This window comes from Prorops nasuta, unplaced genomic scaffold (assembly GCF_024137725.1).
Source record: "Prorops nasuta isolate Cenicafe-Biocafe unplaced genomic scaffold, Cenicafe_Pnas_1.2 PNAS00015, whole genome shotgun sequence".
NCBI lineage: Eukaryota > Metazoa > Arthropoda > Insecta > Hymenoptera > Bethylidae > Prorops > Prorops nasuta.
In genome coordinates this window covers 2,527,076-2,546,447 of record NW_027116812.1, presented here as the reverse complement: position 1 = coordinate 2,546,447, position 19,372 = coordinate 2,527,076, and the positions used below count along the sequence as shown (strand labels likewise).

Here is a 19,372-nt window from a genome sequence, read left to right as displayed (position 1 = left end):
ACGGCACACTTAGAGGCGTGAGGATGATAAAAGGAGCCCGCTCGCTTTGCTCCGCTTCATTCGTCAACGTCACAACTTGCGCCTCTTTTCCAAAGTATCGCACAACTCCCAGCACCAAAAGACTGAACCTGGCAATGCCATTTTTACCTTTGTCCACGCACTTTTACCCTCGACTTTTCCTTTTCTTATATATATATATATATATACCTAGCTCTCCCACAGCTGTGATTAATTCTTCCCTCCGTGTAATCTTCTGCGAATACCACCACGCATTCCTCACATTCATCCCCTGTAGCCGCACGCCATCTCATTGATTTTCCCATAATGCTCTTTTAATTATTTCTCAAAAGTCTACGCTTATTCAACAAGTCCCACTTCCTCGGTCTACATTTAACCCTCGCCACGTTCCAGTGCTGCCATGGCTGAATCAGGATTTTTATCGTCATAAATTACATGGAATCAATCGTCGTTAGGTATACGCATGCTATTTTCTGATTTAACTATACGCGAAATTAAGAAATTCCGATGGGTAACTATCGAACTAGGCACGAGAACCGATCGTGTCTACCCTTTCCATATTTCAGTGCTGCAAAATATTTTAACGACCGTCGACACGAATTGCGTGTTGACTATATTGCAGCGTAATAAAAATGATTACGAAAGAGCCGGTAGTATACTCGCATAATCATATTGGGAGTCTCAAAGTGATTGCAATTTTCGCTGATTTAATAAATACAGTTATAATTAACGTAGCGTTCCAGCTTTCGTAACATTTTGTTTTCTTCCACTATCTCTGTTTTGGTTATTAATTACACAGACCCCTCGATGTAATAAATTTACAAATCCGGCAAATATTAGCGACGCTCGTCGTTGCGTAATTTGATTGCCAAACGTATGTGGATAAAAAGCACCCTTGGTAAAATTAACAATTACTTTATTCGGCCAAACGTTGTAAAAATATTTTCGTTTTCCGCCGCGAGTATTCGGCTGGTTTTAAACTTTATTTTCAATAACATGAACCAACTCCATTGAAAGTGTAAAAAAACTTCTATATTCGCTATATATATATATATATATATATATATATATATCCAACCAGTTAGACAAATATCTCGTCGGAATAAGCGAAGCCTTGAGTGAGTTTTAATTTGACTCTTTCTCCCACTCCTCGACTGTGTAACTCAGCGACACAAACAAGCACCCTCCTATATTATTTTGGATTTATCGCGTACAAAACAAGATCGATACGAATCTCGAGCAATCTCGGTGTAGTTTAAAAAAAACAAAAAAATAATAAAAGTTGCTTGTGGAAAGAGAAAAATATGTGAGGTAATATATATATAGATAATTATTAAAAATATTTACGATACTGCCAGCAATGGTTATGACAGTTAAAATTATGGTTTATGCCGACGATTAGCGATGTAATTTCTTAAATTAATTACAAGGCAGAAAAAGGCAAGATATAGTTTAGCGTAGGGGAACGCTACTAAAATTAATGGGCTCATAACAGTATAATCGGCTGTTCTTTTCTTATACTCGCTACGAAAACTGCGCTTTCATCATACATGACAGCCAAAAATAAGACGAATAGAATTTTTTCGCCAAGAGTTTTCTCACCTAATGAATATACAATTATCAGATAAGTTTATAGCTATATATGCATTTAAATTCTTCAATGGAACTAAAGATTGGCCTGCTTGATTAAATTAATTTAAAAGAGAGGGAAGAAAAAGTGAAATAATACGAAGGAAATACGGAGGAATTAATGCAAGTCAGAGAAAACGTAAGTCGCAAATCCGCCAGTATCCGGCTGCTTTATTTGTAGTTTCCCTTACCACGGGGATTTCCGTTGATTGCATTTGTATAACCGACGCAAACAACTCATGGCACATATTTACTGATATATAACTCTTGCAATTAATTACGCGTCGGTTCTCGCGGGGTAGTTAAAATAGGTGGGGGCTGTGGATAAAAAAGCGGAGAGAAAAATAAATGGGCTCGTAACAGCGTAATCGGTGGATTTTTGCCACTGGAGCTACAGATCAACTGGCATAAGCCCCAAGCCTGCTCATTTTATTTCCCTTTAATGGAAACATTAAGGTTTAATATTAATTTTATCCATTTGTATCTACCGTCACCCCATGCACCGCGTACCAAGAGTTGCTCTCTCCGCTTTTCTTACCCACCTCCATATTTACCTCCATTTGCCCCTATTTAATTATCAAATTTCATTTCCGATTTTGGTGAGTCCAATAATTTACCGGTAATATCGCTATTTGCTTTCTTCAACGCGTACTTTTCCTACGGATTTTCCATCTCAAGAAAATTAAGTTACGGAGTCCTAGCTGTTAAATATGAATACCATTTTACGTCCGTCACTTGCAAGATTGTAATGCTCTCAGTGCGGGAACTACGTGGAAAATGCCTCCCGCTTCAAAAGTAATCGCTAAGTTTTTTTTTCTTAGCGCACGCACGCGAGGAAAACTTAATAGCGGCTGCGACTTTTTAAGACGAGAAAGGAACTTTATTGTTTCTATTGCTGCGAGTTCAGTTGAAATAAGCCTCGGGTATAATCGATATACGGTCTCTCCTACTGCACGAGAGACTCGATGTGAATTTATTTTACAAAATGGCTTAATAATTAATGTTATTATACTCTCTGCCGTCCCCGCGATATACTGCAATAAAGAAACTGCAATGGTTTTTTTTTCTCTCTACATACACCATATAATCACGAATTCCTTTGTCAGAAATCAGAACGATAGGTTTCTGTAAATTAGTTTTGCAGATCTTTCATCAATGAATATAAGGATTTGGATGAAAAGTTTTATTGCAAAATATTGGTCCATCAGGGACTCGCTCAAGTTGAACCGATGGCTATATTGTTGTAATAATGGGATTGAGCACTCGAGGCACGAGTAAATGAAAAACAATGTAAATTGAAAGAAAGGGGGAAAATGCGGACAGGGAATGGAATAGGACAGTTGGGTAACAATGAGAAGGGATAATCGCTGGCTGGTATAAGGTCGGGCATGAACGAATTTCGAGGTTGGGGAGAATCGAGTTTAAAGTTTTCGACGAGTCCCTGCAGTGAAGTGCGCCTAACCGGCGCTTAACTCCCGGAAGACGAGGCTGAGTTCCTTCCGTCAGATTAGCAACGCGAAGTATGGAGTTTCCACTGCCGACGAGTTTCCGCATTTAAGTTGGCCTCGGCTTAATAAATGGCATGCATTCGCGACTTTTCCAGTATTGGTAATTTAATAACACTCAGCAGGAGCTTGCCTTTAAAAGCTTCCAAATTTTCCGCTAATTTTCACTTTCTTTCGCCGCATCTTCTTCGAATAAATCTCTATATATATAAAACACGACCCAAATCACACATGTGAATATGTGGAATTTATAGCGTTTCAATTAGATCACTGTTGCAGAATTTGTCAAATTCCGAAAATCTGTCTGATATTCGGTGCAAAGCCTGTTTCGTACGAAATTAATTGACTTGTGTGGCTGTTAACGTGCTTTCGGGTGATTCCATGTAAGACGTCTGGGTATCGTCAAAAGGTGTGTGTTACTTTACCGAACGACGTATATCGAGCTTAAACTTGTTAAGAGTAGTCGCGTTAATTCGGCTAGTACAGATGGTTTAAGCCGGCTGAAAACACAAGGCATTTCTGTTTCGTGTCATATTAAATTGGTAAATTCATTTTCTGCCGAAGCCTGCCTGCATTTGTAGTTTCTCGAATGTATCGGTAATCCAATGGCGCGTTTACACTTGCAACGTTCGTTCGTGCGGAACACTGGCGCTATAAACTTTTTCACGAACAACGTAATATCGAAACGCACGATGATTCGAGCATCTTAACGTAAAACTCCTTTGATGTGACATTTGGAAATCAATAAAACTGTAGTGGTGTGCGTGTTCAGGAATAACTGAGCGATACGCGACTATATACGTTACACCCGCACGTTTCGAACTGGAGAACGCTGCAGGTAGAAAAAAACGCGCCTTAATAACTCCCCGCGCGGTCGTTTTTATGAGCGTCCAAGAGTTTTGAAAAACATCGATAAATACCGAGGATACTTTATATTCAAGCGCCAACCAACAGCAGCAGCTCGCCATCTCACCCGATATTATTGCAAATTTCACGAGTCTCTTCATTATTATTAAAAATTTCATTAGCCCTCTTCCTCGTCGCTTTAAGCGTTTTCCATCCTGGCTTGCTGTCATTATTTTTGAATTAGCCCCTGGAAGAAAAGCTGGAGTAGAAATTAATGGTGATTGGAAAGTGAGCCGAGAGAGAAAGGGAGGTTTTTGAATTTGATAAATATGAGGCTGGCAGGGTGCCCGTGCTAATATCTCGTCCCGGACCTTCTATCAAACTTCTAACTCATCTGGTTACAAGCATTGTAAGGGCGAAAGGCTGCAACGTGGTAACCACTTTGCGATTGAGTCGATCAACTGCGGCCAGGCCACGACAACGAACATTGAGTTTAAAGTTTCAATGAGCCTTCACAGGAACGTTAAGTTTCGTAAATGTTGCTTCAACTCTTGTAGACCGTCTCACCTTCCCTCTGCTATAGCCTATAAGATAGATATTTTCGTGCGTGGGTGTACGTAAGAGATCACTCATTTTAAACTTTCATTCCTCACTTTTCTTCCTTCCATCTTAATTACACTAAAAAACTCTTATGAATTTATTACTCCAGAAATTTGAAATTTATCCATCCAATCATATTTTCCAGAAGTTAACGTTTCCACTGTGTAGCAGCAACTAATATTTTTAAAGATAATATCGTCTTTCGTAAATATATCAGAGGTGACAAAAAAATTAAGAATTTTTCTTCAATTCAGATACAGCGTAGGTTGAAGTAAATTATTCATAGGTGATTGATGGAAAAAAACAAAACCAACAGAAATTGAAATAAAGACAAAGAAAAATTCCTTTTCTGAGAAAAATTCTTGTGCAAAGAGAGTGAAATTAATAACTTCAATTGCTAACACCTTTTGCTTCTCATGCGTATAGGGGGCGAAAGAAAAAATTGATTCTTCATTTATTTAACGTAAACTCGTAATTACCTGAATTCACGAGAGAGGCTTAATTAATATCTAATGAGCCCAATAAGACCATAGGTATCACGGAATAAGACAATGAGAGACGCTGCAGTCTATACGTGTCTCTTGATCAAAATGGATTTCCCACAGCGTTCTTACTATCAACTGAATCATTTTCTTCTCACTTTATCTGGCATAGCGCCTTATCAGAGTAAAATAAGCTCTTATATTATACGAGTCATCTACGTTTCGCTATGTATCTTCGGTGGTTTTAGTCAGGTATGCTTCGATATATTTTTAACAATTGTTCTTCCGTTCAATCAGCTAGATTTATAAACTTCCAGGCATTGAAGCTTATCCAAGAAAAATTTGAAAAAAGTTTATTTTATACTATGTTTCCCATTCTGGTATATACTACAATCTTTGTGTCGACGTATTTCATAATATCTAACGGATTTAATAAAGTAAATTGCGAAAATAGAGATTGAAATAAAGGATAGTGTGATCAATATTTTCCTTCGTAGCATACCAAAGTGTTGTGGAGAATGATAATCGATGACTGGTTGTCACAGAGGCTGGTAGAGGAAAACAAAATTAAAAAACGATATGCCTATCATGCATGGTTCTTCACTACATTCTTAGCCGGTTGGCCTAAAATATCTATAAACATTACCGAATTAATCAATATATTAACTGCTAAATATCTTACAGTTGGATTTGTACTTGGACTTACAAGCTTCTTCGTGGTACTAGTTTTTTTCTCAGAAATACTTGACATTTTAATGCCATTAAACGAGACTCGACCGCACCTGTATATGTTCCCATGCGAGACTTATAACGATGAACAAAAATATTTTTATTTTAACATCACCGTGGCTATGTGCGTTTTTACCGTGATGGCACTGCCAACACTTGCAATTTACGCTTCGTTTTGCATGTACGTGCAACACGCATGCGGGATGTTTGCTGTTTTAGGGTAAGACTAGGTACATATATTTCAATTGCTATACGTGTGCCTTCATAAAATTCGTTTCAACAGATATCGACTCGAGCAAGCTTTGCCTGAAAATATTCTTGAATCCTGCAATACAAATGTGATTGATAATTATTGTAAAGTCACTTTAGATCTGTGCATAGAACGTCATCAAAAAGCTATCGAGTATGTATAGTGATTAAAATCGTAGCATTATTAGAAAATTATTACAAAACATAATGTTCATTTAAGATTTGCTGCTTTGACAGAATCATTTTATTCACCAATTGCTTTTTTATTGTCTGGTGCAATGGTACTATTTTTAAGTTTATCTTTAACCGCTTTGAGCGAAGCAGACGTGAGTAATTCAGTAGATGCATCGAGAAACTTGTTAATATCATATTGCTAATTATTTAAAATTAGGTGCAGCAATTTAGAGCAGTACTGCAGCTCTTCCTTATAGTTGGAAGTCTTTGGGTTTCTATGTTTCTAGGACAAAGATTGATAGATCATAGTACGGCCATTGCCATAAAAGCGTGAGTATTTGACAATAAAATAACAATTGTAAGAAGAATCTTGAGAATCATTAATGTTCCAGGTATAATTATCCTTGGTATATTTGTCGACCTCCTGTTAGAAAAAACCTTCCCCTCGTAATGGAGAGAGCTTCAAGAGCTTGCATGTTAAGTGGTCTGAAATTCGTTCCATTATCTTTAGATAGCTTTCGTCTAGTAAGTTGTTCAAATAATTTGCAAATCCATGTGAAATAATTATCATATTTTTCACGAATTATTTCGTCGTTCTAGCTTATGCATATGGGAGTATCCTACTATATGGTTTTAAGGACAGTATAATTTTATCGAGTGATCTAATTAGTTTACACGATAATTTAGTATCGATGAGCTTCTCTAGAACCATAATAAATTAGTTTACAAATGTAGTGATGCAAAAATAATATTGCGTCTTCTATTGCTTTGTCAAAAGACGTAATAAAAAAATCTACCTAACTTGCTGCACACCTAAACTTACTTTCCACCCACATAAACTAAGAGGAGTTGGTTCGTGTATGAGTCTACACGGTATATAGTGAGACCTGTTAAATTGTCGAGAGTATAGAACTAGGTCCGGCTTCAGGCTTATTTCGTGAGAAGCGCTTTCAATTATCAGGGATAGATGACTGCATGAGAATTTCTGTGCTATGTAAACGAAGATTCTTGAATTTGATAGGAAAAAGCCGGTTATTTGCGAACACTTAATGACAAATATTACTTAAAATTAAACTTAACCGATTTTGGATATATCTTTTATTTTGGAACGAGTATTCACCTTTAACGAATAAATTTTTAATACGAAATTTAAGAAAAAGTGAAATAAAATATACTTTATTCAAGAAATAAAAATAAATTTGTATTGGAAAATTGCGAACATGGTGGGTTTATACTGAAAGCCAGTAAAATTTCGTCATCTATATATATATATACCTACTCTGCAATCCACTACTTTCTTCATTTTATACATTCTTTTCCTTAAATACTTTTCATTAATTCTAATATTGTATTTTTTCTCACTTTTTCAATGTTGGTTCCTTAATTTCCGCGTGAAGCGTACTTTCAAGTATCAAATACTTGGAAATTGCTTTGACTAATATAATGTTTCCTTGCTTTTATTTTACACAGTTTTTTCTCAAGAATTTTAAGAACGTTTTTCATACCTCTACTATGTTGTTTCTTTTTATCCTGCGACGTATAAAATTTGTTAAACGCTAAGTATACGTTATTTGGCTTTTGATGAACTTTTTTATCACAAGTAATATAAATTGCATCAATGAGACTATTCGATAACGGCTTTCACTTGGTACCCTAGCTTAAAATACTAAGTCTAGCATTACGAGACTTCGCAATTAGCTGGCTTTTCCTTATATATGAGTCTGGTAGAGTGTCCGTGCTAATATCTCTTGACCCCGACCTTCTATCACAAACTTCTAACTCATCTGGTTACATGTATTATAAGGACAAAATACTGTAACGTGGTAACAACTTTGTGATTGAGTCGATCAACTGCGGCCAGACCACAACAACGAACATCGAGTTTAAAGTTTCAATGAGCCTTCACTGAAACGTTAAGTTTTCCAAAATGTTACTTCAACCCTTGTAGAGTATCTTACCTTTTCTGTGCTAGCTGAAGGATAGATATTTGCGTGCGTAAGTTTACCTAAGAGATCGCTCGTTTTAATATTTTTCCCTCTTTTTTTATGATTCCATATTATTTTGAGCAAAAGCTCTGATATATCTATGACACTGAAAATTTGAAAATTCTCTGTCGAATCGTATTAAACTGATGTTAACGTTCCAACTGTGAAATAACGACTACTATTTTCTTGAAGAAAAAACCACTTTGTAAATTTAAAAGAGATGACAAAAACACAAAGAATTTGTGTCTAATTGAGACTATAGCAGAAGTAAGAGTAAATTATTCATTAGTGATTGATAGAAAAAAAATGGAAATCGGAATAAAGCTGTGAAGAAAACTTTTCTTCACCGCAAAAATTCTTGCGTAAATCGTGTGAAATTAATAGTTTCAATTGGTTACACCTTTCGTTTCTCATGCGTATATATAGAGGCGAAAGAAAAAAACTGTTTCTTATTTCATTTTAGGTAGATACTCGTAATAATATAAATTCACGAGATAAGTTTGATAAATAACTAATGAGCCCAACAGAGGACCATAGGTATCATGGAATAAAACAATAAGAGTCGCTACAGTCTACAGGTGTCTCTTGACCAAAATGGATTTTCCTCAAAGTTCTTACTACAAACTGAATCTTTTTCTTCTCACCTTATCTGGCATAGCGCCTTATCAGAATAAACTAAGCTCCAACGCTATACGAATTATGTACACTTCGTTAAGTTTCTTCGGTTGTTTCAGTCAGGTATGCTTCGATATATTTAAAAATTATATTTTCGTTCAATCAGTTAGATTTAAAAACTTTCAGACATTGAAGCTTATAGAGGAAAAGTTTGAAAAAAGCCTATTTTTTAATATTGTTCCCGTCCTGGTATATACCGTAATATATTTGTCAACATATTTCATAATAGCTGCCAGATCGAATAAAGTAAATTGCGAGAATAGAGAATGAAATAACGGATAGTGTGATCAATATTTTCTTTCGCAGCCTACCGAAGAATTATGGGATATGATGATCGATGACTGGTTGTCACAGAGGCTGGAGGAGGAAAATAAGATTAAAGAACGATATGCTTATCATGCATATTTCGCTTCTATATTAATATCGGGTTGGTTCAAATATCCCTAGAATTTTTAGTTTTTCTATACACTACAGTAAATTAACTTCCATGTGTTTCAGTCGGGTTTGTGATGACGCTTTCAGGTTTTTTCTTCACAGTTATTTTTTTCTCAGAAATACTCGACTATTTTGTACCTTTAAACGAGACTCGACCACATTTATATATTTTCCCCAGCGAGACTTTTAATGATGGACAAAAATATTTTTATTTAAACATCAGCATAGTCATATGTATCTTTATCGTTATGGCGGTGCCATCTATTGCATTATTTCTTGCATTCTGCCTGTACGTACAACACGCCTGTGGAATGTTTGCTGTTTTGGGGTAAGACTCTACTATATGTTTCTATTGTGCTCTACATGTTCCCTCATAAAAATTATTTCGACAGATATCGACTTGAACATGCCTTGCCGAAAAGTATTCTTGAAACTTGCGATATAAATGTGATTGACAATTGTTGCAAAGCAACTTTAAGGCTGTGCATACAACGTCACCAAAAAGCTGTAAAGTATGAAACAATTAAAATCGTAATATTATTCGAGACCTTAATGAATCATAAACTTTATTTAAGATTTGTTGCTTTGGCTGAAACATATTTTTCGCCTTTTATTTTTATAATGGCTGGCGGAGTTGTATTATTTTTGAGTATATCTCTATCCTCTTCGATCGAAAAAAACGTGAGTATAATTGAATAAATTTTTGGACATAATAATTAAAAACATTCTACTAATTATTTAAAGTTAGGCGCTACAATTTAGAGCAGTGCTTCAACTTTTAATGTTCACCGGAGGCCTCTGGATTTGCACATACCTGGGACAAAGGTTGATAGATCATAGTACAGATATCAACGTAAAAGCGTAAGTTTTCTGGAATGTGAAAACAATTGTAAGAAAGTTCTTGAGAATCCTATGTGTTCTAGGTATAATTATCCTTGGTATATTTGTCGACCTTCTATGAGAAAACATATTCCTCTTATAATGGAGAGGAGTTCAAGAGCTTGCATGTTGACCGGTTTCAAATTAATTCCACTATCTTTAGATACCTGTCGTGTAGTAAGTTTTTCAAATAGTTTTAAAATTTATCAAGTAATTATCATATTCTTGATGAATTACTTTAACATTTTAGCTGATGCATATGGGAGTTTCTTACTATATGGTTTTAAGGAGACTATAATTTTATTAAATGCTCTAATGAATGTACACGAAAATTTAGTATCAATGAGCTTCTCTGTAGAACTGTAATAACTTAGTTTATGTATTATGTAGTGATGCAAAAATACGCGAAATAAAACATAATAGTAAAACTTCTTTATGCTAAATAGTAGATGAAAACCTTAATTATTAACAGAGAAAAATTTGGTAGTCTGTTACTCATTTGCATGCAGTATTTATATAATTGATTGAATTAAAATTTTGAAGTAAATTTACTCTACTTTATAAATGGAATATAGTAGAACTAATACTGATTGTACTGCTATTATTTTCATAAAATGTATTATTTTTTCAAGAAACTAGGTTGACATTTTTCTTTTTCATTCGTGTTTTTTCGCACAAAAATATCGAGCACTAGACCGCACATATCAGCTCTCTTTTCACAATACATGAAGATATTTTTATTACTGTCTGTATTATTATACTGTTTATTTCCCAATGTTTCACATGTGTGCGTGCGCATACAGTCCATCTGCAGGATGTTATTCGGTGTGGAGTGCTCACCTATACAAAAGCTGTACGATAAGAATGTGTAGTAATGCATATTCATTATATCAGCGCTAGCTGTCGGTAAATTTTATAATTTCGCTGGACATTTTACTTATACGTATAGAGTTACACATTCCCACTTCACTGTCACTGTGTTGGTTTGCGTGGTACCAATAGCATTTATAGGGCAGAATGATATATTGTGGTTAATTTTGGTTTCTATTAATACATTGCAGAGTCATAAAGTTAATATATAATTATTTACTTATTACCTCATTAATATGCCTTAGGGTTATTTCAAGCAAAGTGGTTGGGCGTTATTACTATAAGGAGGATGTTCCTACCTCGACGACGAATATCGAAATGAAACTTTTGAAGAGCCCTACTAGAAGTGTTAAGTTTACCTAAACACCACCTGAGTTTATATATACGAGGTTTTTCTGTTATATGCTAATTTTAGTTGTAAAATCTCATTTTATATCCTACAATCTACTTTTTGCTCGTAACTAAAAATGTTTTATTCTTATTATATAAAAGAGTTAAGATTCGATTGTTTGCTAAATTCAATTTGGTTATTCTATCTTAATCTTTAACATTTTGTAAACTGGTGCTATCCCTTGGTTGTCAAATTAAGGAAATGTTAAATTTTGTAAACCAGTCCATAGATGGAATGCCAATTTGATTAAATTTTGTCTTTGGGTATCACTTTTTCAAAGGGTCTTGAAAATTGTATGAACCTCTGGTTTTATACATCTTACAAAATTCACCTACTTCTAATAGTTTGTTTTTAGATATCGTACAATTTGTGATTGAATATAGTAAGACAAAACCATTGTAATATCTATATGAAAACTATCACCAAAGTGTCAATATCTCATGCTGAAGTACAGTATTTTTATCATGAGAGAAATATCAAGAAAATTTCAATACAGTTTTAAATTACAGTGATCAGAAGCCTCCAGTTCGACTTCATTGAAACATGATTACTATTCCACAAAATTCTTTAGTCGAAAATCTTCTTTGAAAGAAATAATAATCTTTTTCAAATGTATTATGCTTATCGACAGATTGTCTATACACGCCTGTGTACTTGATTTTATTTTAAATAAATAAATCCCTTTTGGCTGTAATCTGTTATGCAATTTTTGTGCCTTGTCGTGGCTCTGCACAGCAGAGGCCTTCTTCTTGTTCATTAAGGCTGTTGAGCGTAGTTCGGGAGTAGATTGAACGGCGCTGTCGCCAAATTGCTTTCGGGATTATTCACATGCAGGCTGTTTGCAGGAGGAGGATCCTTTCCGGAAGACCTCGTCAGCTGCATTGGCCGGTAGCCAACGCCTGGGGTATTTTTGATCGGCACCCATCACGAGACGAGTACCATTTCAAAATTAGCGGACTGCAAACTCGCGGATGATGAACCACAGAAGACAATGCGAGTGTTGAAAATTATTTTCTCCATTGCTCGCTCCCCTATCTCGCCCCTTGTCCGACTATACACTTACTATTTCTACTGAAGACTGCCCATATTTCCATACCCATTCCATCAAACAAATATTTCGCAGTAGTAATCAAAGTAATGACAACAGATATAATACTAAAAATTTCTCAAATCAACATACATTTTCCCTACTTCGTTGTACGTATATTTGCATATTACATAACCGTGTTGCTTCTCGTGCAGTTTTCCATTGAGGTATTTACTGTCATAATATTCTCTCCCCCAGAAATCCTTGTAAATCCTCGTTTCGCCATTACGAGACACGTTTACCTGGCTCGAAAATGAACTTTTAGGATTGCTGTAAGAAAAGAAAGCTTATAAATCGATGGTGCGAAAACTCATTAACTTGTCGATTTAAAGCTTTTCACAGGAGCCTTCCTATATGTATCAAGCACACGCTTCGACTAATGATTAATGACTCGTACTATCAGGGATTCGATCAACGTTGTCCATCAGCTACACCGCGATGATTAGTCCGGGTTGGCTCAGTCATTAACAGTTTGTGGCCAAAGGCATAGAACTTGCAGAGCTGCTTTTCCATTATTCGCGACACGTACATCTGTCCTCTTCTCAGTTTTCATTTTCCTCCATGGACCTCATCTCTAGACCGGAGTTTAGCGGAAAAAGATTAAACGTCTGCAAGTTAATAAAGTTCGTTTATTGCCTTCCCCCTGACAGAAACTAATTTAAAAGTGGTACCTCTTTTGACATCGGTGTGTTCATGAGACATCGTTGCAAAAACGCGTTATACACATTGTATCTTCCAAACCTAATAAAAATTCACTCGTACTCTGTTTTATATACAGTGTATAAGTTTAAAACAACGTAAGATCTAGCGTCTGAGGAAACGCTGAGTCACGACTCGTTTATGTACATATTAATGGTGATGGAAAAATAGCGAAGAATCGAGGAGTGAGCTTTGATGATGAAGTCAGCTCGGAACGATGCGAGGTATTAAGCCGTCACGAAATCTTTGAGTCGAATAAATCCTTGTCTATCTTTCAAAGAAAGTATTGATCTAATATTTTACGACCAGGCTATTTATACGACCGTTTAATTCATTTTGTGCTTCCATTGACTCGACTATAGTTCTTCCCCTCAAAGACTCTATTAAGCTATCACGAATTTTCATAAGGCGACAGATTCCTTCAGCCTTGGCTAACTGTAATTTGCATTAGCTTTACCAAATCACTCTGGATTTCGTGGTGTATCAATCCTTAATCTTCGTCCTTGATTTAAATTCGTTTTATACCGTAATACCGAAAATTCTTTGCACGATGCCAGATAAGCTGCACGCCAGCGTTTATTTTAAAGCCGATCGCGGCAAAGCCTGCACGTATATATATATATATATATATTCGCTAGTCAACAAACGTTTGCAACTCATTAGTAGAAACGCAGGAGAACCAACGAAAGTCGGCTTACCGAAATAAAGTATTAATGAACGAAAAGTAGAGAAATATTTACTGAACGTATCTCAATGTTTTCTCACAGTTGTGAATTAATAATTTAACATCATACTGCAAAATCTCTTCGAATAGAGATTACTGCGGACTTAAGAGCTTAACGTTGGTCTGGTAATTTCGCGAAAATCATATCGTAAAATTTTTAATGATTTTTCGTATTTGAATTTAACGGGGAGCTTTGGTATCTCTTTTGCCTGAAGGTACTGAATTTTATTTATGGCCTCGTAAATTTAACGTGTCGCATCAGCAATGATCGCGAGGTGTTATAAATCGATGAACGCAACAGATGGCGCAGTCCTGTACGAAAGAGATCTCACACATGAACGCAAACAGACACACATACTCGGGCTAACACGTGCGTGAGCGCGTGTGCTCCCGAACAAAGTAATTGAATAACGCTCCAGCGATAAACTAGTATATCCTCTTCCATATTCGCGTCATCTATATTCTGAGCTAAACAAAATTACTTACTTGCTAGCTCAATCATTATAGCCTTTCACGCCCCAGCCCCTCCGAATAAATCTACTTTGTACTTTTCGACGAAACAAAAACTATTCTTTTCATCGGAAAGGAGAAAAAACCTACTCTGCTTTTTATTCTAATTTCGTCAGTGGAAACAGCGAGTTTACCTCCAACAATATTTGCCGAATTTAAATTTGCAGGGTTTCATATCTCTAATCTATATTATAATTGAACGTATACGTATACGCGTGACAAGTACAAAAAACCTGTAAAAATACAATGTGAAAAGCGAGGTTTTGGGGAACGAGTGTAATATTTAAAGCCGGAAAAAACTAAGCACCTACTATAAGTGAGTAGATGTTATCACGTCTGTAGATATTTCGCTTAAACATTTTCGAGCAGAATTTTAAGTAGAATATATTAAAGGAGTAAAAGGGTAGCCGGTCATTTTTTAGAATTCATTTTCATTAGTTTTTTCAGCAGTCCCTTTCATTCAGAATATTAGAAAAAATTACTGTTGCAAATGAATTTAAAATCGTAGCAGAAATCTCGCTTTTGTTCCGATCAAAAATGTTAATAATCTTTAATTTGCTCAATTAATTTTAGAATTACCCTTGTGCTTCGCGAGTGTAACATGAAATAATAAACAGAAATAGAAAATGGCACATTGGCTTCTATAGGTTTTCGTAGAGGAAGAGACAAATCCAACATTGGCATTAAAAGCGAGTTGTTAGACGTAGGTATATGTATACTATACACTAGATATTGGCGCAGTCAATTGTTCGGCGTAGAATCAAACATTGTTTGAAAGGGGATAGGTGGTATTACCAAAAGTCGCGCTGTGGCTAAAGTAAATTTCGCGGCTTTCAAAAGCGGCAGGCAGCAACTCCAACTGGATATTCAGCAATGAGTAAGCGATGCGTGAAACAGTGCCGTGCAGGCATTGCTCGCGGAAGCAGCCCCTATTTGTATTGCTGCACCGCAACTATACACCCCAACCACCTTCAGTCACCGCACACTAACGCGTTTCAGCCCATCCACTAAACTCCTATTCGAGCACAAACCTTCTCCTTTCTACGTAATTTCATAGACACGCTAGATTATGTCTCTGGATCTTACTTAGCGGTGACCCTTGTGTTATTCCCCCCCTAAAACCACGATTAAACCTCAAATATTTTCCTGCCATTTCACGTATCGTTTAACCCGCAAAGTTCCTTCAAACATTTCAACCAACGCTCCTCGCGCTGTCTGTCGGAAAATTTGCAGTGAAAAAGAACAAATAGCGAGCTTTCGGTGCTGGAAGAACTATCAAACCTGGCGATTCAGTTTATTTGTCCGTGATATCTCATGGAAAATTTTCCTATTTAATTATAAATGAATCCGAGCACGAAATCTCTCTCTCTCTCTCTCTTTCACGGTTGACCACATGGAGAAGATTACATTAAACTTAATTTATCTTCCAACAACGGTTTATCAAAAATTGAACCTATATTACATTAATGGACTAAGCCATTACTATTCGTTGTAAGAAATTTATGCCACCACCCCTAATGATGACTAATTTTGTTTAGTCGTGGAATAAATTTCCCACGATGGACTATTACCCAGCCAATTCATCGAACCTTTTAAGATTGTTTCAGTGCGTTTATCCGGGAATATAATTACGTTAAAAAAATTACTACTGCTTGTGCTTTCTCACGCAATCTCTCCGGATCTGCCGATGAAATTTTTCATTTTCCATCGATTTGAGTTTTTAGCTTGGCTTAATTTTTTCTAAACAATCACTTTGGCGTCGGTTAGCCGATCGTAAAGCCGGTGCTTTTAGTCGCAACAGTCGACTAAACTGTCTGGTGTGGTGATTTTCCAACACATCCGACACTGAAACCATTTCCATGTAATGCTCGCAAATCGTTGCTCGCGTGCTCATTCCCGGCCCACGCACAATTATTTCCCTTTCTGACCAGGCTGCAATCCCTTTTTCTACTCTTTGGAACCTTTTTGTCGCACCTCAAATATGGATTTCATTTCACGTCCGCTGCACAGCAATATTTGACTAACATCGTCAAATTAATCTGGTTTTCATCAAAACCCTGGAATTTATTTATAAAACTGAATCGCGAAATTCATGGCATCTCGTTTAAATTGGAAAAATTTATTTACGACGTGAGCACCGAGGATTAATTAATATTTAATAGTATGAATACATAAACATTTTGAAAATTAATTTGGAAATAATTGTCGTAAAGATTTTATGTAAGGTTGTATGGGTATTTCCAATTGGGGATTTGTTCGATTAACGTGGCAGAGAAAAAGAAGTTATTGCTGCGAAGAAATTTTGTGTAATTAAAAAATACCACTGGTGAGCTTGCTTATCGGGCGTCACTTTAGATCTCTACTGGACAAAGAAGTAATACATCTGTGCAGTCGTTTCCCGTATAAATATATGTGTGCTCATATGAGATTCCCTGTAAATCGGGGCGGGGCATAAATTTCGGAGTAAAACGAAATACGCGCAACGCGTACCTTGCATCTGACTTTACAACTGCAGCACGTGAATTATTTTTAAGGATAAAAAAACAATTTAGCGATCCCTGTCTTCAAACGTCAATCAAAATTTAAAAAAAACTTGACAAACGATGAAAAATTAAAATTCTATTATTACATTTATATAGATAAATGTAATAATTTTGCGTAGTTTCAAATATCGATAAATTGTTAAATATATATAAAGCAGCGATCAATGAACGAAACACGCGTGGAAGAAAATAGAGGAGAGAAAAGGTTAGGAGAGAATGTGAGGAAAGAGAACGAGCCCACGGCATTCGACGAAGCTAACTCTATCCAGGGGCAAATTACATTTCCATCCTGCTACGTGATAGGTGCAGCAAACATGCCCGTCAACGTCCGACCGAGTTTCTGCCTGATTAGTTACACTCAGCGTGAATTATATTTCCAAAGCAATTAATTAACAAATGTAACATTGCGAAATTCTTCCGTCGTGTAAAGCAGCGTAAACCGGAAATAGACTCAGCATCCGTGATCATTATCGTTTCGTTTTCCTCAGCTTTTTGGCACCGTGTACTGTTTGTGATCCTGTAATTCTTTTTGTTCCTACATTATACCATAAAGCCAGTGTGTCTTTATGAATTACACGTGCTTTAAGGCGTCAAAGCTAAATGAGAGCAAGCTCGGTAAAGCAATCACACGACGAGAAATGAAATTTCTTATACGGAGAAGAATCTCACTGTGCGCTAGTCGTGTATTCTGCTAATGGACACCTCCATCGTGTCCTCGGATCTTTCAACCTTATCCTTTTATCGTTCTCTTCGAAATTCTACCTCCTTATATCAATTTATCTCTTCGCTGACTGAATCCGTTAATTAAATCTACGCGCGCGAGAACCAAATTTGTCTAATAGATTTCTCAATATGGCGTTCCTTCGAACTCAACTAATGATGCAACAACAACTCCATCTGAATTAATTACTATTTACGATTCTTCGTCGTGTGATAATTTTTTCCATTTTATCTACGCACTTAAGTGACAGCCTCTATATATTATTTATTGTATTATAGTCATTCCCCTTGATGCATAGTCGTTATATCCCAGAGTACCATAATTCCGTTCCCAGAGTCTGAATAAAACTGGATTGACATAATTAGAGCTAGCTGTATACTCCTTCTTTGATTAGCTGCTTTGTAAGAAGAGTGCTATATAGCATATGTTATTCAACCTGAAGAACGCACCGCGCAAACTTTACAGCTTTTGCAACACATGAATAAACTAGAAACGTTGCATTTTTCATAATTTAACAAAGAAACCTTACAATTAGTATAAAAAAAAAAACATATCATTTGCGTCCTAGCATGCGTGGTCGAGCTGAAAGAAAATTGAATAAATTAGTGAAAAAGAGCAAAGGCTACTTACAGTACGAGGTCTCGTAGGCGCAGAGAATCCAGAGGAAGTCCCGTGGCAGGTATGGAGGCACCAGGAAGTACTACATCCGCTCAGTTTAGAGTCCCCACAGACACTCACGAATCACCAAGGGTGAGCACTCATGATGTTTCACTGGCATCGTCACTCTCGATCGGGAAAAACGAACGAAAAAAGAAAATAAAGAGAAATGATCGTTTGCGACACGAAGATAAAAATACGAGAGTCCTGGCGAGTCCTGCTGGATGATTTCGTGTGTGCGCGCGCTTGGCGGGTGAGTGAATTGGCGAGAGTGAGACAGAAGCTGGAGATGAAACGGGAGAGGACGATGTGGCGGGCGCGGTGGCCAGTCGTAGACTGAACTCGCGATCCGTGAGTGGCATCGATTTCGATGGTGGGGGCTTAGTATAGCGGTCGAGGTGCCGGCGCAGGGTGAAACGCGGACGCGAAGAGAAAAGGGGGTGAGGGGGAGGAAGGGGGGTGGCGACCGGGATGCACGCACAGGACTCTCACCGCTGCGCGCCCTGCATTTTCCACCACGTCGACCTGACAAAAGTCCTACCACGCTATCCCAAAGTCCTTGAAAGGGGATTCTGGTTCTTGTCCTTCAGCCCCAACAAGTGTCCAAACCCTCTACTCTCCTCCAAGTAAGCCAATTGATTCACGTAAAACACGCTTTCCCGAATACATTTGATTATTGAATTTTATGCTAACTCAAACATTATTCTCCTTCTCTCTCTCTCTCTCTTTCTTTTTCTTTTTATTCTTTCAGCTCTCTATTGTTATTCGACGAAATGAAAAATTGCTGCGTTACTCGTTATAGAATTCAATAAAAAGAAGATTTTAATTTTATGCGAAAATTGGAATGACTTTTGCTGGCATTCGTTACGTGCATTTTGTTATTCCAGCAATTGTTACGGTAACCGTGTAACCATATTTTGCGAGAAATTAAACTTTCATCGCGACCTCGATTATAAACATAATT

The 19,372-nt window shown here is 36.7% G+C and overlaps 4 protein-coding genes across 4 annotated transcripts in view; 3 read left to right on the top strand and 1 right to left on the bottom strand.

Moving 5' to 3' along the window:
- The window catches only part of LOC136779079 (discoidin domain-containing receptor 2-like), a 61,401-nt gene extending 42,680 nt beyond the window's left edge, over positions 1 to 18,721 (bottom strand). The window contains exon 1 of the mRNA XM_066736406.1: positions 18,382 to 18,721. The gene's annotated coding sequence lies outside the window, so the exon portion shown is untranslated. The remainder of the gene's footprint in view (positions 1 to 18,381) is intronic.
- Positions 5,150 to 5,964, top strand: LOC136778825 (uncharacterized; the record flags this gene model as incomplete). Its single annotated transcript, XM_066735953.1, has 4 exons — positions 5,150 to 5,332; positions 5,398 to 5,517; positions 5,578 to 5,698; positions 5,765 to 5,964. Coding segments are annotated over exons 1-4 (624 nt in total), but the record flags the coding sequence as incomplete, so codon positions are not given.
- Positions 5,965 to 6,937, top strand: LOC136779038 (odorant receptor Or2-like). The gene is made up of 6 exons (XM_066736330.1): positions 5,965 to 6,029; positions 6,093 to 6,212; positions 6,279 to 6,384; positions 6,450 to 6,562; positions 6,625 to 6,757; positions 6,833 to 6,937. The coding sequence occupies exons 1-6, from the start codon at positions 5,989 to 5,991 to the stop codon at positions 6,878 to 6,880; spliced, it is 561 nt and encodes a 186-aa protein (XP_066592427.1). The 5' UTR covers positions 5,965 to 5,988; the 3' UTR covers positions 6,881 to 6,937.
- On the top strand, positions 8,732 to 10,572 carry LOC136778824 (uncharacterized). Its single transcript, XM_066735951.1, has 9 exons — positions 8,732 to 8,754; positions 8,796 to 8,955; positions 9,019 to 9,138; positions 9,199 to 9,319; positions 9,430 to 9,655; positions 9,720 to 9,839; positions 9,903 to 10,008; positions 10,076 to 10,188; positions 10,251 to 10,572. The coding sequence occupies exons 1-9, from the start codon at positions 8,732 to 8,734 to the stop codon at positions 10,570 to 10,572; spliced, it is 1,311 nt and encodes a 436-aa protein (XP_066592048.1).
- Positions 18,722 to 19,372: the final 651 nt, after the last annotated feature.